Source organism: Aphis gossypii, chromosome 2 (assembly GCF_020184175.1).
Source record: "Aphis gossypii isolate Hap1 chromosome 2, ASM2018417v2, whole genome shotgun sequence".
In the NCBI taxonomy this organism is placed as follows: Eukaryota; Metazoa; Arthropoda; class Insecta; order Hemiptera; family Aphididae; genus Aphis; species Aphis gossypii.
This window is the reverse complement of record NC_065531.1, coordinates 82,511,744-82,533,424: the sequence shown is the minus strand read 5'-3', so window position 1 is coordinate 82,533,424 and position 21,681 is coordinate 82,511,744. Positions and strand designations below refer to the sequence as shown.

At 26.1% G+C, this 21,681-nt stretch overlaps 1 protein-coding gene across 1 annotated transcript in view; it reads left to right on the top strand.

Annotated features, from left to right (window-relative positions):
* Positions 1–612: 612 nt before the first annotated feature.
* LOC114119395 (roundabout homolog 2) overlaps positions 613–21,681 on the top strand; it is a 157,473-nt gene continuing 136,404 nt past the window's right edge. The window contains exon 1 of the mRNA XM_050201793.1: positions 613–1,084. Within this exon, the coding sequence (XP_050057750.1) occupies positions 1,000–1,084 (85 nt within the window). The 5' untranslated portion in view covers positions 613–999. The remainder of the gene's footprint in view (positions 1,085–21,681) is intronic.

The following is a 21,681-nucleotide window of genomic DNA, read 5'->3' as shown; positions in this document are numbered from 1 at the left end:
AAAATATTTTTTCTACAATTTTATATACTAGTATATCTAAAGGACTAAGATATTAATTAACAAACCAACTTGATTAAACACGGAGGCTTATTAGCTATTAAGCACTATATCGGCGTGGTGTTAATTAACGTTAATTAATTATTTTTTAACTACAGTATTATAATTGTCATTTTTATAGTAACGCCTTCAAACAGTAAATACACCTGGTAACTGAGAAAACCTCCCTTTCATGTAACCCAAAAATATTTGTTTACTTTATTTTGATGATTATCTCGTCACGGGTGGACTTTGAAAAAAAATACAATAAATTATTCAAACCACGTATCTACCCCAAGTACAATATATACCATACATAGTCAGTTTATCGTAAAAAAGTCGGCTGACTCTCGATGTAATTAATTAGTATTCGACAACATCGAAAAAAAAATTGTCGTAATTGCATTTTTAAGTCGATAACAGAAAAAAAAAATGATAAATAATAACAAAAATATGTAATTTCGAAACTATCATCCCTGGTCGGTAGAGAGCGCTGCTCACTCCTCGCCGCCGTCAACAAACTCACCGGAAAAAACCGAACCGCCATAATACCGGACCCGACGGGCGGTCGGCCACCGGTGTACCGCCGAACTGCCGATGTTTACGGCCCTCCAGTCGTTGCCCCGTCGGTCGTCGCGAGCGTACTGTTCGTTCGTAATCGTGCCGAGTGTTTTACGTGTGTGTCGTGCGGTTTAATTCTATTTGTTTTTTAATACATTTTCGCGTGTGCTTGCCGTATTTTTCGCGTGCGTTGTTCGTTCGCGTCTATCACAAACATGTTTCGGTGTCGTCATCGCATCCGAGTATTGACTTTCAGAAAATAATAACAATATTTTGTGCCGTGATTGGTGGTAGTTTTGATTTAAAAATTTTTTTGGATATACGTAATTTTTCCCCGTTTCATCTGCCGCTGTCGTCTCATCATAAACCTCCCCCCTGTGCGCGAAGTTTAGTGGAGAAAATATGAAAACTTCCCGGCGACGGGAATTTGGCCGGCCTGTGCTGCTGATGCTGTTGTTAGCGTTCATATCGGTCGGCGACGTTACAGGTACATATTATTATTATGTTATGCGTATGATTGAAATATACTATATAGTATTTAAACATTTTAAACTATACTAACATTACACATTCACATACGCGTGTAATAAACAGTGATATTTTACGTCCGATAAGATCGTTGTATACTTTGGACGTTATAAATCAATTAATTAACTTATGATTTTTTTTTGTTAATAACTGTTCGAATAATTGATAACGTGTTCGTACACTTAAGAAATCGGATATTTGTAATGAATAAATTTAATTTATAAAAATTAAGTTTTTTTTTTAGATTCATAACGAAAGGTTTTATTCAGTACCTAATTTACATAATTTCATCAATCTATGATATTTTCATAATTTTATCATTTTTATGGCCCCTTGTTTATTCTAGTCCGGAAATTTTTAGAAAAATATATTGGTTCGTATACCGTCATACCGGTTATACCCAGTTACATAATTTTTTTAAAAAAAATCATTAAAATTGAGTTTTAACATTGTTTGTTGTAATAATAACATTGAATTAACGTTCTACGTGACAATGACACAATACCCTATTATCCGATAGGTAGTAAAAAAATACTGTTCCGGTGTCTAATTATAAAATGTATCATATACGTATTGTATTAAATCACAGAAGTTACCATTTTCATTCGTAAATCATATTATCTAGTGAAGGGGTGATACCAGATCGCTGGCACATTAAAATTTACGATTTCGTTCGCTCATCGTACTTGTCGAGTTTTTCGATTTAAATATGAATATTGTTTCTCGTCATTCTCTCTTTTACTCTATAACGGTTTGCTGTCGCGCGTTACTCCTATGACTTACTAGCGTATTATATTTCGCTGTCCCTCGACTAATAATTATTATTATTGTTATTACTATTATAATATACGACCGCCGCCGTTGTCGATTCAACCTCAACCGAGGTCAACCATAGCCAAACGGTCATCAACTGCGGTAACGCTTTGGTAATTTCAATCTGCACGCACGGAGCAGTGTTTGTTATTGTCTCAATGTCCTCCACAAGAATGCGTTAAAAATCAAAAGTATAAAATGTTTTTATAGAGATGATCATTAAGTTGTTGAAACCATGTAGCTACTACATTTCTATGTAGTATATAGTTTTTAAATATTTAACCTATCCTTAAAGTAAGTGATTATGAATCTTTGAACATTTTACTTTTCTCTACACGTTTAATACCTAATTTTTTTTCTTTACGTTTCTTATTCTTATCATTTATCAATAAATAAGTATCTACAGAATTATTAAAGATTAATTGTAACAATAATATTTACACTTACCTAAATAATAATTTTTTTTTTTTTTTATTTATTACCTATTTGTATTATATATAATAGGTACAGGCAATGATATAATATGTAGATTATTTAAACATATAAAAATAAAGTGGCAAAAATTCTATTGGTTGGTAGTAAAATATTTGTATTGACTCTTATTCCTATTATAGTGTTATTTGTTATCAAATACATACAATCGGTTACTATGAATTGTTCAACCCTTAATAAATGTTTTATAAGAAACACGGAGGTGTTGTTACCATGTTTGTTTAATAGCTAATAAAAAAAAAAAGATTATTCAAGAATATCATCTCGAGTATTACTTAGAAAAATCTATTTAAAAAACTATAAACATTTTGAAATTATATCTGTCTGATTGTCTATCAACTTTTCCGATGTTAAATACCTTATTAGTTATTATTACACTTGGTAGAAAACCACCGCTATCTTAAATCAAAAATAAAGATTTTAAATAGTAGATTGTATTTAGGTACTACGCCTAATTATAAAATTTATGTGCGATTTCGAAAATTCGAAATGTTGCTTATTATTGGGCTTATTATATACAAATCTGTTCTGGGTTTATTATGTTTATTTGGGAAATGCGATTCAAATTTAGGACGGTACCGTTGTATGCATTAAACTCCAAAATCTATATGCGTACTTTAAAATTAAATTAGCTACCAAACTCTACAAATCATTTTACTTAGTTACTAATTCATATAAGTATCACAATTAAATTTGAATACCATAATAAATACACATAGTTAATGTAAACTTATCGGTTTATAATGTAACTATGATTGAGATGAAAGTCACATAATGGTTCTCACTTATACACAGTAAACGTCTGTAAAAGTTTACATACTTTTCATTTTTATGACGTTAAAGTTTATGTACCATGCTTAAATTACAATGCATAACAAAATGTTTTTACGATCTCGACATTAAACTAGTGATGTGAAGTACCTTATATGTACAGACGTCGGTAAATTTATTATTTTCTTACATTAATATGTTATAGGTACGTTAAACTGCGTATATTATTATTATAACCGTGTTCAGAACAATTTTGCAGAGCTTACTAAGAATAATTTTTTGGGTTTTATTTTTGAAATCAGTTCTCCCATCCTTACATAACAACTTCTAAAAATAGTTTAAAATCAATCTAAATTCACTGAGTTTTTATCTATTGTAAGAGTGTTAAGATACGTCTTAGATAAAAAAGCATATTATATGCTATTTGGGCTATGTTTATTATACATGAATATTGTATAATACTGTATTGTATTCGTAATATTACTTCATTTAAGTATAGGAAATAATTAATATTAGGTATATGGTTTATTTATATATTTATAATATGTATTGTATTGCTTATACAATGTAATATACTATAATTTTGTTTATAACTAAAGCTGTACAAACTTTTCCATGATTCTCATTGAAGGTTAACAATGGTTAAATAATGTGTTTTGTGTTCATATTCAATGTCTACATAAACAGTGACATAAACTTTGTTATTGAATCCGTTAGTTTTTGAAATTACTTGTAATCTAAACTCCAACTGTTTTAGTTTATTTTGTTTTGAAGAACATTTCTTAGAGAATATATATATATTTTATTTTTGTTGTTCTTTTAAATTTATTTATAAATTTACTTAAATCGCATAATAATTTATTATAGAAATTTTTTAGTATACGTAATCCTTTATTTTATTTCTGTATAAATTGATGATTACTTGAGTTACTTTATACTATACAACATTTTTCATAAAATATTTTATTAAAGAACATATTATTATAAACATTTATCCACGATGTGTATTGATTTTTCTTTCTATTATTAAACTATACAAAACACACTCTTACTCGCATACATACGTATAATATAATTTATTTATATGCCTAAATAATGCTAAGGGAAGGGGGTGGTATACTGCTATGACTGCGTTCAAAATTGAATACAAAATCTTATCCCTTTAGGGCACCTAGAAAAAAAGCCTATCATATTATAATATAGTATATACAGTAGGTGTAAATGTACAGTGCGGAGATTAATGATTTATCGGCGGCAGACCGGTTTTTTCCTGACTTAATTTCATACACAGCTTCGGCTATTTGGAACACAAATTATTATTTATTGATATGCCGGAGGGGCACAGGAGGGGAACAATCATAATCTATTGGGTCAGTATTAGGTTGAAAAAAATCTTTCATGTCCTACCGATAATTGGAAATCGGTGTTTAAGTATAGCAAGAGAAAATCTAGTCGGGAAGTCGTAATTGGATTATTATACACACGTGTCTTAAAATATCAAAAATATTGACCGCTTTTATATTGGAATTGACGTTATTTACAGTAATAAAGGTATTTTGGTAGGTACTAAAAAAATTTTTCTTTTATTAAGGAAGACTAGGTATTCATTCAAATGATCAAATGTAATAGACTTGCGTTATAGCTATAACCTATACGTACAAATACGGCTATTAATAACTTCCGGGCGACGGTTCATATCCTCATTATCAAATGTTCCAGTAATAAACGTTTTCGCTGATAAAATATATTAGATTTTATGTTGTAAAGAAATGGATAAAAATTGAATGTCGGCAAACTTATTTTTGTTTGAATAATGTACCTAATACCTATACTATATCATTGATATCGTTACTAATAATATGTATAAGTGTATAAGTATTTAGTTCGTTTTACTTTTAATCATAGTTCTATGTTAAACTCTTGACCTTTATAGTTAATATTTATCCGAAAATGATTATAAAATACCAGTGATATGTAAAATATAAAAAAATCATTAAATTTATAATTTAAGTTTTTAACATTACCTATCTAAATTAAAATTCATAATATTATATAATTGTAACTGAACTTGTAACATCAATAACAATATTTTCATTTTATTATATTTTTTATAGATTATTTGCGTACTGGTATTTGAGACAAGTAGCATACTAAATTTTATATTGGATTATATTCCCTATTATATTGTGAAAAAATCAACACATTTATTTTCTTAACGTTTTGTTCAATTTTCAAATTAAGTTGATAGTCTAGTACTCAAGTAGCATTTCAGTTCTCAAAATAAAATTATAGAAAAATTATTATTATATAATTTATCCCTAAATGTATATTGATATATGGAAAGTAGTATCTTTACTAATAATTTCGTATTTTAAAAAATAATTAAGGAAAATGCTTGCTATTTCCTAAATAACTTATTATAATTTTTTAAATGTAGTTATTTTTGGAGTTGTTAATTTAATTTTCATGGCTTTTAATTATCAAACTTACTTGTTTAAATGGTTTTATAATCGATGTTTTGATAGTTTCGTTGAACAGGTTGGTGAATTTATAACTTCTCAATTTGAATATAATGATTAATGTTCTCTTTAGCTGTTTATATTCGTATTTGAAGCAAGTAGGTTGAAAGTGCACTATTGTAGGTATATATTATAAGAATATCTGTATAAATCAGTACATCTCTATATAGGTACTGTATTAATATGTTATATATTTAATATGTGAATATGTATATTATGTGTAATGTGTATCCAGAATTCCGGATATATCATCGGGTTAACGGTGTTTGGAACGTGGAGGATAAAATACTCTAAAGAATACTATTGTCGGAAAATCCTTAGTGAGCACATTGATTGATGGTTTCTATAGTCAGTAATGTCTTGTCGCGCCGTAAGGGGCGGTGTAGCGATGATTTACATTTGGAAGTCGTGCGCGTTTCTAATCCAAACGTTGACGGGTGAGCGGCGGCGTGGCGCTCGAGTTTGGTACATTGTTTTCGGGTGGCGATAATTCTTCGGAGCGATGACTACGGCGACACGCCGGCAACTTGCCGCGAGAGCAAACCATTAATGAGACCAAAGACAGATTTATATGTGTTGACGATGACGACGGTATAGTGATGTTTTTACAATGGTCGTGTAAGTTTCGATTGACGCGATTAGCAAACGGAAGACTGATAAAGAATAAAAAGAGGATAATAATAATAATAATACGTCGCCGCCTGTTTTCTTGCTACTGCCACTGTAACTGCAACACACATGGTCACCGTGTAAATCCATTAGCGAGAGCGCTTTATACAATATACATATTATATATATTTTTTTGTCATGTTCATTTTACTAATAACTCTCGTTTATATTTTCGTGTGTGTCTATAAACGTATATATACCTTATACATGTCGTTTGTCATTTTTTCGTGTCTTATAATATTATTACCATGTATTGGTAGGTACTATCAATAGTGTAGACACAGAAAATGTATTATTGTATTTGCTTTGCCATGGCTGATGTAGGTTTATTGGCAAAAAATCTCTGAAATTTGTCAAAAAAAAAAAAAAATATATATATATATATATATTATAAATAAGTAAAATGTAACGTAGTGTAGAGGGGCAAGACCGCAGGTGTTATTTTTTCGTCGAAGATTCAATCACATCAGCTGTCCGGTTTCCTTCTCCCACCGGGTCCATTGTCGGAACGATGTTTGTGATTACAGCATGCGTTTATATAAGAATATATTATAAATTATAATATATGGTTCGTAGGGACGTTTGGTGTCCCTATAATGTATGTACGTTTATAGGTATATATTTCTGCAATGCTATGTGAGCTTCGTATCAATTTCTCAGCGGTCGGCGCCGCTTTGGTTGTTTTATTTAAGTAATTGAAATTATTTTTGTTAAAAAATTCTACTATTAATTCCTGTTCAAATTTCAATGGTAAACTTTACAAAACGTAATATTAGTTGTATACAAATCAATATGTTTGTATTATAATAAATAGATTGTTAAATGTTTAAAGGTAGTTTGTATAATTACTGTAATTAAAATATTAATGGTTTTAATATTGTTCATTCTAACTTTAATTAGTATGAAAATATAATCGTTAATGATATGATTATGTCTCGAATGCACTTATATATCTATTGTAGAAGGGTATTGATATGCTTTACTCGAAATGTAAAATAATTTAATTGTGTATTTTTTATATGTACCTACGTGTTTTAATCTAAATATTTAGATATTTAATGCAATCAATTCTCGCGAATCGTTTACTTGTATAATTACAAAATACACTGACCAAATTCCCGAATAAAAATTAAAAATAAGTTTTTATTCTGTATATGGCTAACTAACTAATGATTAAAACTGTGAAATGGGGATATTAATTTTGTGATTTGTTTTATAATTTAAATTATATTTATTTACTTGTAAATAATATTCAAATATTAATATATATTTTCATAACCTTTGGAGACATTAATTGTTTTCTGCTCTATGTTTAGCAGGTCTACAATTTTAATGGGTTTTTCAATTTTTGATTAGTTAATTGCAATTAATGCATTAGATATTAATAGGTAGATATATTTCACAGAGTTTCTTATTAAAATATTCTACAGGTTCGGACTGGTAGGAACAGGTATTGATAAATGTCTATCATCGTCTGATATTTTAACACATTAATGACAACATGATATAATGTGTTTTGTATTATATGAGGAAATTTATATTAAATAAAAATAATTAGTTGTTGACATCACGTAAAAATAAAAAAAATAAAAATACCGTTTTTATAAGTCAGTTATATATATCTGGAACATAATAACAGTATACCTACGGTGATTGGGGATGATGTGAAATAGAAAAGAATAAACGCTTAGGGATTTAGGTGAAATCTACAACTGGGAAGACATTTTTGGGTGAACTGTTCAAATTCACACGGGCCTCTTATTCCGTACCGTTGCCTTTCCGTAATTCTTTTTTCCTCACAAAAGGTTTATATATGATGACAGTAAAATACTAAAATGTCTTGCGTATATTCTATTTCTATCTGTACGTGGACACCCGCCACCGAATCCGGTGCAATTTTCCCCTTCAGAACAACTTCTTAAACACAATGGGTCTTCTCGATTACAAGACTTATATATTATACCCAACATGGACATTACATGGAGCCTATGGAGGTTAATGTTTGATACTTATGTATTTTTGTACATGTGTCTTTTTCACTAGGTGGACGAATGTTTTTTTTTTTTTGTAATTCGAACAAGCTATTTTTTTGATCATGTATGAATGTGTTACTATTGCTCGTTAATGACATATTGACATGTGCTTTCCAAATGTATTTTTTTGTTTCTAATCTATGATTAAAGTTGCCTTTGGATATTTATGATTATAGTTGAATAATTTTTAGAAATTAATTGTACTTGAATAAATCGGGAAATTGAGTAAATAAACAACTATAACTTTATACGTATAGTTAAAATTATAGACCTATTTTCTTGTACAGCATAATAATATATAATATTTTTATTCTATAGTAGAGGTTTATTAGTATTTTTAACTACTCTGAATAGTAGATAATATATAGTGGACAATGAATATTAATAAAATCCGGATTAAATGAAACGGTGTATCGTGTATATACATCGGCAATGGTTGCAGGGATTTGAAGTGAAAACTTGGTTAATAGGTTGGCGGGGAACAAAAAGCTAATCGGTGTAATCTTTATAAATATATAATGATTTGGGTTTCAAGTACAATAGTTAGAATTGTAAGTATTATAGAATAAGTTCTAATGTAATTATATTTTAATTATAACTTATTACCTACATATGTTAATAATATTATCATTGATTTATTATTTTTATATATTCTTCTTGTATTTTTTTAAGCTTACAAAATTATATCATGAAAACTAAAAACTTAAAAATCGTATTCAAGTTTAAAATAGCATTTCAGATAAAATATCCTAGGTGGTTGGAAAAATTTAGGAGTTAGAAAATATATGAGTTGATGAATGTATAGCGATTAAGATGTAAAACCCCCTTGTATAAAATAATAATAGGTACCTATTATACTAAATACAAATACATAAGAACTTGATTTTACATTGATTTCAGTGTTTAATTGCTTAGTGTTTAGTGTCTTTTGGATGCTTATGAAACATTGATTTTTTAATATTATTTTCAATAATAAATATAAGCAAATAAGTAAATACTATAATAGCAGATTCACTTATTTTAATTATTTTATTAATTATTTTAATGTTTTACCTTAAAATTATTACTTTATAATGGAGATTATTTATTTTTTTAATTCATGACTTGTCGAAAATTGAAATTGTTTATTTTAATTAGTTATCTTTACGTTTTAAGATAAAACTGTTTTCTGTGTAATCTAGATGTTTTGTGGGTACAAGTGAGCTTTCGGTTAGTTATTGTTCTTTCTATTGTGCGTAAAACTAGGTCCATTGTTTCTTCAGGCGATTTATCAGTTCTCAAAAAGTTTTCAAATGCCCAAACTATGCTATAGACTTTCCAAAAACAGTAAACCTTCCATAAATCTCTTGGGAGTTCTATGTATAGTTACTCGAAAACAACATACAAGACAATATAGCGGTAGTACATGAAGCTGCCACCGGGGAAGTATAACAAAGATAAAAAATAACGCTATCTAAAAATATCGATAGGACGCTTTTCTCGATAAATTTTTAGTATAGGGTTAATATGAATCCATCTCAATATATAATTTGTACTTATTTATTTTAAATTAAATTTTCTAATTAAAGATCGATATAAATTATAACATATTATATAACATTTATTTTCAATGTTTCAGTTGAAAAATGTTTTTGATTATTCGATGTTAAGATTTTAAAGTCTTAATCGAGTTTATTTGAACATTAAATGTGAAGCATTTATTATTATAAATTATAGTAATTTATGATTATTTGAACGATTTTTTTTTCTAATACAGTTAATCGACATATTTATTTATATTTGGTAAAATTTAGTCTGTCCCATACAAAGATTTTATTTTGCGATATATTTTGATATTCATTTTTTAGTTATTGCTATGTTATAATATTTTTTTGGATTTTAATATCTAACCAACCTTGATCATAGATATTTGTTTCTAAATGTGTCCTTGGTCCACAGAAGTGTAGACAGTGGTTGAGAGGGTTATGTTTCCTGAACGTTTGGAACTCTTTTTCTCCCTAACCCCTGAGACATATAACGTGCGGTGTATAAATAGAGTCGCATCCATTAACTCCTCCGAGTGTCTGTCCGCATATAAACGGATATATTAAAGGTGTTTTTTTTCTCGTTTAAATAAAAGAGCACGAGTCCCATAGGACTAGGTCTGGATTAAATAAGCTTTTTTAGAATGTAGGTATATTGTATATATGTGTCTAAAGGGATTTTGCCTAGACGATTTATATATTACTTAAACTAAGGTTTTTTTAAATGAAAAAAAAAACTTGAAAATAAAGCTCCTATCGGTATGTTTTAACTACCACTGTACATCTAGTATATACTATTTAGGTATGAAAAGTTGATTTTTTTCTGATTGAAGCTATAATTTATGAATTAAAAGCGAAATTTCAATGAACTATAATATACATTAATTTCATAGTAAAGTGTATAGATTATACTCATACAGCATAAATGCGCAATATACTTACTGTAATTTACTCCAGATACACCATTTAATAATTGTATGTAAATACTAAATAACGTTGCATTTATTTCTGAAAAAATGCGATACTTATAGTTTCAACAGAATAAGTTATACGTTCAAAGCTTAAGCCTTAAACGATATTTTTATAACAATTGATTTTTAAATTTTTTTTTTTAACTTTAAAGTTCTTCGAAAAAAGTTATATCAATAAAAGTTTTTAATTGTATTATGATATTATTTACGTATAGAATCTTCAGTCTTCTTATAACGATTTTGAAAATTAAGTTCTTTTTAGTAAAGAAAAATTAATTATTTACTTTATAAACCAAATATTTTAATTTAAAAAATAAACTGCTGTATATCTATTTTTAATTATTTTTATAGTTATTATTTTAAAGTTATTAACAATAAATTTAATTTAAACAATAGCTATAGGCTCTATGTTACTTTTTTACTTTTCAAAAAGCTATTTATTTTATATTTTACCTTATTTATTAGTTATATTTATCATTGATAACTTTTATGTAGGAATTCTTAATATAAGAATTTGATAAGTTAAGAAAAAATATTTTATATAAGTATATGATGATTCTTAGTTTCAGGGAAACTTATTATGTTATTATTTGTTGGTACCATATATCGCAGGTGTGTATTCATTCAATTTATTGGTGGTCCCGTGATTCCTTATATTTTGTACCGCAAATCCATCGTGATCCCCATAAATATGTTCGTCTTATTTGTCAGTGGTTTTCTATTGTAAACGTATGTAATACTACCTCCCGTGGGTTTAAAAACTGCAGGTGTGAAAAACGGATGTGTTTCTCGGCCTTCAATATGCGCTAATCTGGAAAGACAGCGAGAGAAAAAAAATCTTTTGCTAACATATAGTTTTCTGAATTGAACCTTTAAGTCTGTGCTAAAATAGTATCTCTAATGGTAATTATATATACGTATTATATATATATATATATATATATATATTGTGGCAGTTTCTAAAACGTTTTTGACGAACACGTGTCTCCGAGAGGGGAGACGATGATATTATAGTGTATACCGCTAACTCCGGCTGTGTTTACTTGACAAACAGGATCGTGTTGTTTCAGTTAGTGGATTCGTATGTTACCGAATATTTACATAGCTAAACGTGTGTCATTCTTGTAATATTCGTCTTGTTATATTTTTCTTTTGGCTTCACACCAGCCACTTTTGTATAGCATTTCCGGATCTGCCGTGATTTTCGCTGTAGACCAAAAATATACCATCATATTTCGCTGTTGTAGTTATAAGCTATAACACAACCCCATCATTACATTTACTGTGTAGAGTCGAAGGTACGAATGTAGGTACAATTGCATTTTCGTAAAAATAAATGAAATGTAATAAATTATTTAAATTTTATTTTTAGTGAATATCTAATATTGATGACTTACATTATTTGAAGGATAATCGTTAGTAATTCATTTAGCTTTATTCTATAATTGTGTAAATAGGTATTATCTGTGGTTTATACATAGGTAACTAGGCAAGGTATTAGTGTGTAGTATTATAATATATTAAAAATATTACAAAGTTAAATTCAAATTAGATAGGTACATAATACATGAAAAGGGTGTACCTATTATACTTTCTGCCGTAACGAGTTTCCATTGATGTTTCATTGATGGAATTATGTATTAAAAAAATATTTAAATATCTAAAATTTGTAAAATTAATTAAAAGAAATTCCGGTCTAATAAAAATTTGCGTTTTAATATTTTATATAATTGTTTATCACTTAATTTAAGTTGTTAATATAATATATTATTTTTATCTAATGGATTATCTATAATAACAATTTAAAATAAAATTTTATGTAAATGTAAAAAACTAAAATAAATAAAAATAAAGATCATAAATTCTTACCTTTTCATTTTTATCAAAAAGTGCAATTTTCCTTATTCATTGGTCCTACGGGAAAGGTGAATGATAAACTTCTCTTGGCCGCGTGTTTTGCATTTATACCTGTCACGGGTCACGGAAATTATACCGTCCTTGTAGAAATGATTGTGATATTATATGACTATGCAGTGTACGAGACAGTGTATATTTATGACGAGAGCTCGAGGGTGACTGTAATAAAACAAAGGTTTACTTAGTATTTGATTATGCTAGAATAACAATGTGATTGTATTCATTTTTAAATTAGTTATATAGATAATTAAATATTTATATCAAAGTTAAAACATGTGTTTAAAAATATGAATACTTAAAAAAATTTACAAATAATTACCAGTATATTTTACAGAAACTGTAGAACGGAGTTGAAAAATATGTTATTTGGCTTTTATAATTCTAGAGTTTGTTTAATTATGCAGTTTAGAATTCGCATGGAAGTCGAAACAGATTTTATTAATTAAAAGTTATTTGGTTTAGTATTCGTTATTATTTTATTTTAAGTTGTATGTAATATATTGCGTATCATTGTCATTTACTTAAATATGTATTCTTATTAAATATAATATTATGTATTTTATACGAGCATTTGTATTAGACGAACAAATAAATTAATAACCATAGAGTACTGTATTCAGTTTATCTCTCAATATCGTCTGTCTTACTCTTTCTTTCGTGATACTAAGTTGATATTAAGTTGTGTCGATGCTAACATCCAATAATTTTAAGTACCATTATTGATAAGAATGATTAATTAAACTTCGATAATACATAAATAGTCTTTATCATGGTTAATACTCTTAAATTATATAACATGGTTTATACGACCTATACAGTAAACACGAACCATGTTTAAATGATAACACAGATAGTACCACCCTCACGCAAGTGCGTTGAGCCTCCCACATCATATCCTTATTAGGGCATCCTGACGAATTTTGTACTAAGCAAAATATATTGCAGTCACACTTTTACCGAACGGAATAAAGTGAAATATAAACTATAAACACGAGGTTTATAAAAGACCACCTGGGTTGGATATCTTTGGATTTATATGCTAATGTATACAACTCTACATGATTACGAAATGGTTAATTCGTGCAATGTGCCCCGTTCATAGATCTGTTCTTAAACATTCAAGAGCACACAGATAATATAAGCGTCATTAGTATTCTATCGTGTATAATATGAGTGTGCGAGTGCAAACTATTCATGTATTTGTGTAGGTACTGTGTATTGTGTAATATGGTGGTGTTTAGGTGCTTCCCTTTAGACTTGCCTACGGGTTAGCGCACCGTTCAAACATCATGTACGCAATAAATGTATGCAAATATATTACAATGTGAAATAATTGATACGTTCAGTTATGGATTGGTAATATATTATTGTGTCCTGTGAGGAGGGGGTAGTTTCACAAGGTTATGATATTGGTTACTAAATATTGTCAACTTCATCTTACAATATTATGAAATTATTTAATTCAGAAAGAACAATAAATTATATAGTATCTGTATCTGTATCTATTCACATTTTAATTAATATTTTTGTGCGTTCCAATATTGCATACAATCATATAAAAAACTAAAACATTTAAGATGTAAATTTGAATATACAATTAAAATACTTCTAATTGTCTTCATTATAAATTGTTTTATTCAGTTGATTAGTAGGTACTCAACGTTGACTTGATTCAGTATAAGTTAACCTTACTTAATAAAAGAATTGACTATGTAGTGATAATATCGTTAATTTTTATTTTTGTATTTAATTTTCTACTATAAATTTTATTCACTTATTTTATGAACATCATTTTATAAACAATTTTATTAATTCATTAAATTAACAAAATTATTTAAATAATATTATATACATGATAAATATACAATTATTTAAAATTTTAATAAAATTAAATTTTTACTGCTAAATATAATAAGCATTGTAGTTGAAGCTTAAGTTAAACATTAATTTACGATAAAGAATTGTCTTAATTGTCTGTGGAGTATATTGTTCTTATAAATTTAATGTAGGTATCTATTTTTCATATGATTTGGTATTAAGGTCCAATGTTTGTGGTCTTTCGCAATTTTTCAAGCTTTATTAAACTTACATTGGTTTTAAATTAATATGTAAGTGGTACGAGGTTTTTTAAACATAATGCTAGACCCACAAAACTAGCATAAGACCCTTTTAGTGGGTTATACCTACTATAAATTAGATAAAACTTATTATTGTGTGTATAGGATTTTTTTGGGTTCAAACGATTCGAATGGTTATGTATTATTAATATTATTATTATTATTATTATTATTAACAAAATGTAGAATTGTAAATACGAGTAGTTATTAAAAAAAAAAAAGTTATTATATAATTATTTGATCATCAAAATTTTCAAAATATAGTTTTGAATTATACTGCAATAGTTAGCAGATGTTAAATTTGCATAAAAAAATAAAAACTGATAGGTAATAATTATTACGCTTTGAACTCTAAATATTAATGAGTAGGTACCTATAGACCACTAAAATTAAGTAAAATTATACTTCTATTCTATTTTTTTCCGCCTTCCTGTTCAATTTTCCTAAGATTTCCACTTGCTTTAATTATGAATGATTATTTTATGATATTATTTAATACTTATTTTATTATTTTTCAATACTATTAAGAAGTGTAATAAATTTCTACTGTAGTTAAGACTGCGCACTACTACTACTACTACTACTACTACAACTACTACTACTGCTACAAATTACTACTTTAATTTTTTAAGCAATTACCTATTATGTGTTGCTTATAGTAGGTATGTCACATTAGTATAATACGCGAGTAGTTTATTTTAGCAGTTAGTTCTATTGGTTTAAATTTAGAATTTATAATGTTTATCTATACTTAATACTTTTAAAAAATATTTTTATTTTATACTTATTAAGGAGTTCTGCATGTTTTCTGTTATTACGTTTTATTCTATTCCCAATAAAATAATAATTTTTCATACCAAATAGATTTTTCCGTATTAATCATTCCAACAGTTTTTAATTTTCCAGATGTATATTTATTTTACAAATAGTATAAATTGTGTATCATTGTTTGTACTTATTAATTTTAATTATTTCCCATAATTCAGAAACGTGGTTTATTAAAACAAAGAGTTATCATTGAAAATGGAGTTAGATACTTTTATTGTTAAGAGTGATTCATTTTGCTGTAGACTTGTAATATTGGACATTTCAAACTCTAATGAACAATGTTTATATTATTGAATATATTAAAAATTTAGTTTGCGAGAAAAGCAAAAAAAAAAACTAGTATGAACGTTGGTTTGAAAGTGTCTAGGTACTAGTTTTTTATCAGTCGTATTACCTAAAAGACGTTGAAAAAGTACTGCAGTTTTTTTTTATCGAAACACTTCTTTCTTTTTAGTGAAAAACAGCTAGTACTTCATTTTTATGGTCCCCAAAAGTCGAATTTCCTCGACTGAATTAGGTTTCGGATTGGAAACCATATATACAACATTTTGTTGTCGTAGAGCACACCAAAAAAGTGGTAAATGAGGGGGTGATATCAAATAATGAAAAATAGAACCTTTACTTCAACCAGTCTTGATTTATTGGATTATTTTGGTTCTGTACCTTTCGAATAGACTTATATATATATATATATGATACTAGAAGACTTCATAGAAAATGTATTTTGGAAATTCGATTTTATTTAAAATTACGTGTTTATAAAAACTATTATTTTGAATTCAGACAGTTAATTAAAATTATTGAATAACGATGTAGGGAATCTTGAATGCTGATTTAACTACTTATTTAATAAAAAAAAGAATTTAATTGTTTACCTATATATTAATAATTAATAAATTTCATAACTCATTATATTGCGTTTTTAATATTTATATGATCATACGTTTGTAATAAATAAAATCTAATCGTAGGATCTTAATACTGTATGTTCTATACTAACTTTGTCCATTGCCAGAAAATATATTTTCTTAAATATCTTTTCATTTAGTTAATTTTGGAATGTTATAAATTTACATCTCGAGGTGATAATATACATTGACTGTTTAATATAATATAATATATTAAAGGAACTGTTGTCTTGTAACATTTATAGTTTTTATTATTCTAATTTGTATATTTGTTTATAAATCCTTTAACGGTGTGTATATAATTTTAAACCACCGTTGAACATTTAAAATTGTTTCAGTTTAAACATTCCATTTTTATTTTATAATTCTGTTGCTAACACATTTTCATTGAGATTTTTAAATTAAAAACTGTTAAAATAGTCATTTACACGGCTTTAAGAAATGTCAGACATTTTAATGCCTTACTAAAGTTTTAACACTTTAATTAGTATTGAATAATTGTATCGATCATAGAATGTAAAAATATATTTTTAATATTATTTAAAAATTTTACTTGAAAGGTGTATTGTAATGTACCTGCTATTATATTTTATTGTGAGTTTGTTTTACTAAGCAGATATTTTAGTATTTAAAATTTGAATAACATTAATACTTTTAAAACAAATAAAATAAATAATGCAAATATTATTTTATAACAAAAATAATACAATTTTAATTTTATGTAGGTGTAATTTATTTGTATGCATTAACTTTTTAGTTTTTCTAATTTTTTTAAGTTTAAATTTGTTTAATTTTTATTTCACCAAGACTTTAATAAATTGAGTGGAGGTACATAAAACAATAGTTTATATATCCTTAATTAAATTATCCTTTGATACTTATTTAGGTTAATAAATACTATATTATCATTGAATAATAGGTACCTCCAATTATGTATTATAAAAAAAGATAGCAATTTAATGATGTACACATTTGTATAAATAATTTTAAAAGATTCCAGTTTAAATATTTTTTTGCCAGATTTAATTGGTGGATTAATGAATGTTTTAATATTTTTTATGGTCTTTTAATCACATTGAAGAATTTAATTTTCGTGTTTTTTTTTTATACTGGTTAATATTAGAAATTTATTCACCACGGTACCTCATAGTTCACATTCATTCAAGTACAAATACGTGCTGCTACTTTTTTATAACATACAATAAGTGCATTTTAGTTCATGTTTGGATTATTGAAAACAATTGATACAATTAGTCGATTCTGTATTTGTGTATATTTAATTCGACTGAGACGCTGAGTGGATAACATTGGTAAAAAATGGGACCATCATATTGTGTTGAAAAACAATATAAAAAATATAATCTTATGACATTGACGTGGTTTCGTAGAAATACAAAAACAAATAAATCAATTAAATAGAATTGATGCATATTTTCCATTATAAATTGTGAAGATATATTGTTTAGTGAATTTAGTATGTTAGATGTAATTATAAGTTTGTGTAATGAAAATACGAGTTTAACTTGTAAATACTTAGAAGTATAAAACTAGAAACTTTAATTTAAATTAAATTAATATTATTAAATACATAATATATTTTTAATTTAAAAACATAAAAATATATCTTTACAATGTTATATATTAATAAATTTTAAATAATATTTATAAAATAAATAATTGTATATTTATTTCAAGTACAGTTTGATTATTATGTTACAACCTTTTAAAGCGTTTTAGTATTCTATGCTATAGTTGATTATTAAATTTGATAGTTTGTTTGATGTATTTAATATCAGTAATAATTCAAATTAACTATATGGTTACCGGTTATCTTTTTTTTTTATAGGTATAGAATGTATTTTACACTATTTTATAACAAAAATAACTAATATTTAATGATTAATAGGTACCTATTTAATAAATATTATAAATTATATTTTTTACTCGTATTATTGAACATTTTGAAATTTGTTATCATTGTGAAGTTTTTTTGTTTGGTTTATTTTTTTCTAAAAAGTAGGGATATTTTAGGGTGCTAAAATGTCGACAACGTTTCGATACGGCGCTAAAACCACCTGGCATAAAGGGTGTTGGTTTTGTCGAACCAGTTATTTCAAGACCTTGAAACCGGTCTCCCACAAAGACGCCGCCGTTTCCGTAGCATGTATTTTTTATTCTAAACATTACTCTCTGGCATTTTTAAATTGAATGTGTGTGTATGTATGCGTATGTATTAAAGCAAATTATACACACGTGGCTATTATAATTACTATTAATATTATTATTTTTATTTATTGTGTATGAATTATAATATTGTAATATTGTGATGATAAAACACAAAGATTGGCCATAGGTATAAATGATGCTCATTTTATTAATTATCATAAATAATTTAAGAAACGTATACGACTATGAATTCATCCTTATGGTGCCATTTTTTTTTACAAAGTTGAACATGATATAATTTGTTAGAGAATACATAGTTTTTCATAAGCCTACAATCATTATAACTATTATTGAACTGTATTTAACCAAAAAAAAACTTATTACTTAATCTATATATAATAAAAATAAAAACGTTTAAAGAATAGATTAAATAATTTTAATTTTGTGGAGTATACAAAAATTAAAATGTTGTTTTTTTCTAAATCTTTCATCAAAAATACCTTAAAATTATAAAAAAGGATCCGTGATTAAGTTTACGTAAGGTTGTAGGTTGTTTCCCACATTTGAATAATATTATCAAATTGTATTATAGGATATAATATTTATTACAATGATTCTAAATATAAATGCATTAATATTAGAAATGCTACTATTTGTATTATTGATTATTTAATAATATTTTATTTAACTACTTATAAAATGTTTGAAAAATTATTTAGTTATTGTTATTATCTCTTGAATATACCTAGTTTAATACTTATTAAAATAATAAACTTACCACATATACATGAACAGATTATTAATTTTTTCATTAATACATAAGGAATTTGTTTTAATTTAATCATATATTTAATTGTTTGATTTATAAATTTTTAATATTTAATTTTTCAATAAATATCTCAAAATTGTTACAGACAATATTCAATAGTATGAAACTAAACAAATTCTTATCATTTAGATAAAACTTGAGAATTGAATTTATAGTAATCGAAGTAAATATATAGTTATAGTAAACATATTGTTAATTCGATGTGCAAAGTTCAAGTATGTTATTAATTTGAATTTTTTTTTTTGACAATATGTGTTTTTATATTTGGAAGGAAGTATTATAGTTAAAATTGCAATCAGCTATTAAAAGAGTAATAATTGGATAAGATATTTACAATACAAGCAGATATTAGATACAATATATTTTGATATACATATTTGGTACAATAATACATATTATAGTAAAATAAATACATATCAATTATTTATTAGATACATTATTTATTTTATTAGATACCTGCAACGAATGGTATTCATTTTTGTAGAGTTAAATTTTTTTCAAAACAATATATTATAATTTTTATTTTATTTATCTGTACATTTTTTTGTACAAGTTAGTAGATTTTTTTGTTCGTAAGGCGTATTATTGCGTGCATTATTGAAACTCAAACAAGATATGAACTCAAGATAGGTGATAGTTTATTGGGTTGGAAGGTTGGTAGTGGGAAATATTTGTTGTTGGAATAAAATGCCACCGTATATATTTATGGAAAAGGGTGTAGGCAGAGAGAATAATTACAAAAAATACACACTTATATATATGTGCATTATTATACAATTAATGAACAAAAGACTTGTGTAAATGCGATAAGAGTAGCACGATACTTTGCATGTAGTAAACCTGCAGCAGGTATTTACTGTATAGTTATGAATGTTATGATACATAAAGAAATAATAATAATAATACGTATGTAGAAAAAGTCCAAGTTAGCAGCAAAATTTCATGTTTTTCATTTTATATATAGTTTAAAAAAGGGAGATTTGCTTTTAAATTAATATTTAATAAATTATCAAAGTAACGAATTTTATTTTAAGACTCAATTGTGATTTTTTATGTGTGTAAATGAAATTAATAAACTGGCAGAACAGATTAAATAATTCGAAAATTAGTTTTTCTTATAGGAATATTAAGATTCATGGAACTAAATATATTATGAGAAATTGTTTAGAATTGAATTTTATTATTCAGAGGACATCATATTACATTATATCGATTTTTTAATGATGTATGTAATACTTATATAATTATATATGCATATAACCTATGCACAATTGCACAATATATAAAATATCATATGTTTTGCATGAAATAAGTTGTGTGGTTTTGAATAATAATTTAAGTAATTTACTTTTTTTACTAATTGTTTACTTTGAAAGAATTGAAAATGACTAAGTAGGTATAAAGAAAATTTATTATTTACATATTTACATTTTATATAATTAAGTATTCTTAATTTCCATTACAATTATGATAAAACTTTTATGTTTTTTAGTGAACATTTCACTATTTTATTATTTTAGTTATTTTTTTTATTTTTTGAATAGTCAGAATTGACATTTTCTCTTTTAAAACACATGTTCCAATGATGCCTTTTATAAACGAGTTTACGTATATACATTGACGGTGATTAATGATAAAAAGCACGAAGGACGATATTAATGAGTTTTATCCTTTTGAATTTTTTTATTTCTTGATAACTTGATTTTACTAAATGTTTTATTTTTTAATGAAATAATAACTAAAAACCTCCAGATTATATTAAAAATTAAACAGTCTTCCATGTACCTAAGTTTTTATCAGTTTTTACTATTATAGTATCAATTACTAAATTGTAGGTTTCATTCATAGGTTACATTTTTGTTTCAATGATTATTTTTTGAATTAAGCTAGGTATTATAATAAATCTTAAGTTACGTACAACACGTTCTGATGAAGTGATAAATCTCTTTACCATTTGCAACTAAGTTATATTCTCAATGTTAGTACTTATTATTCTAATA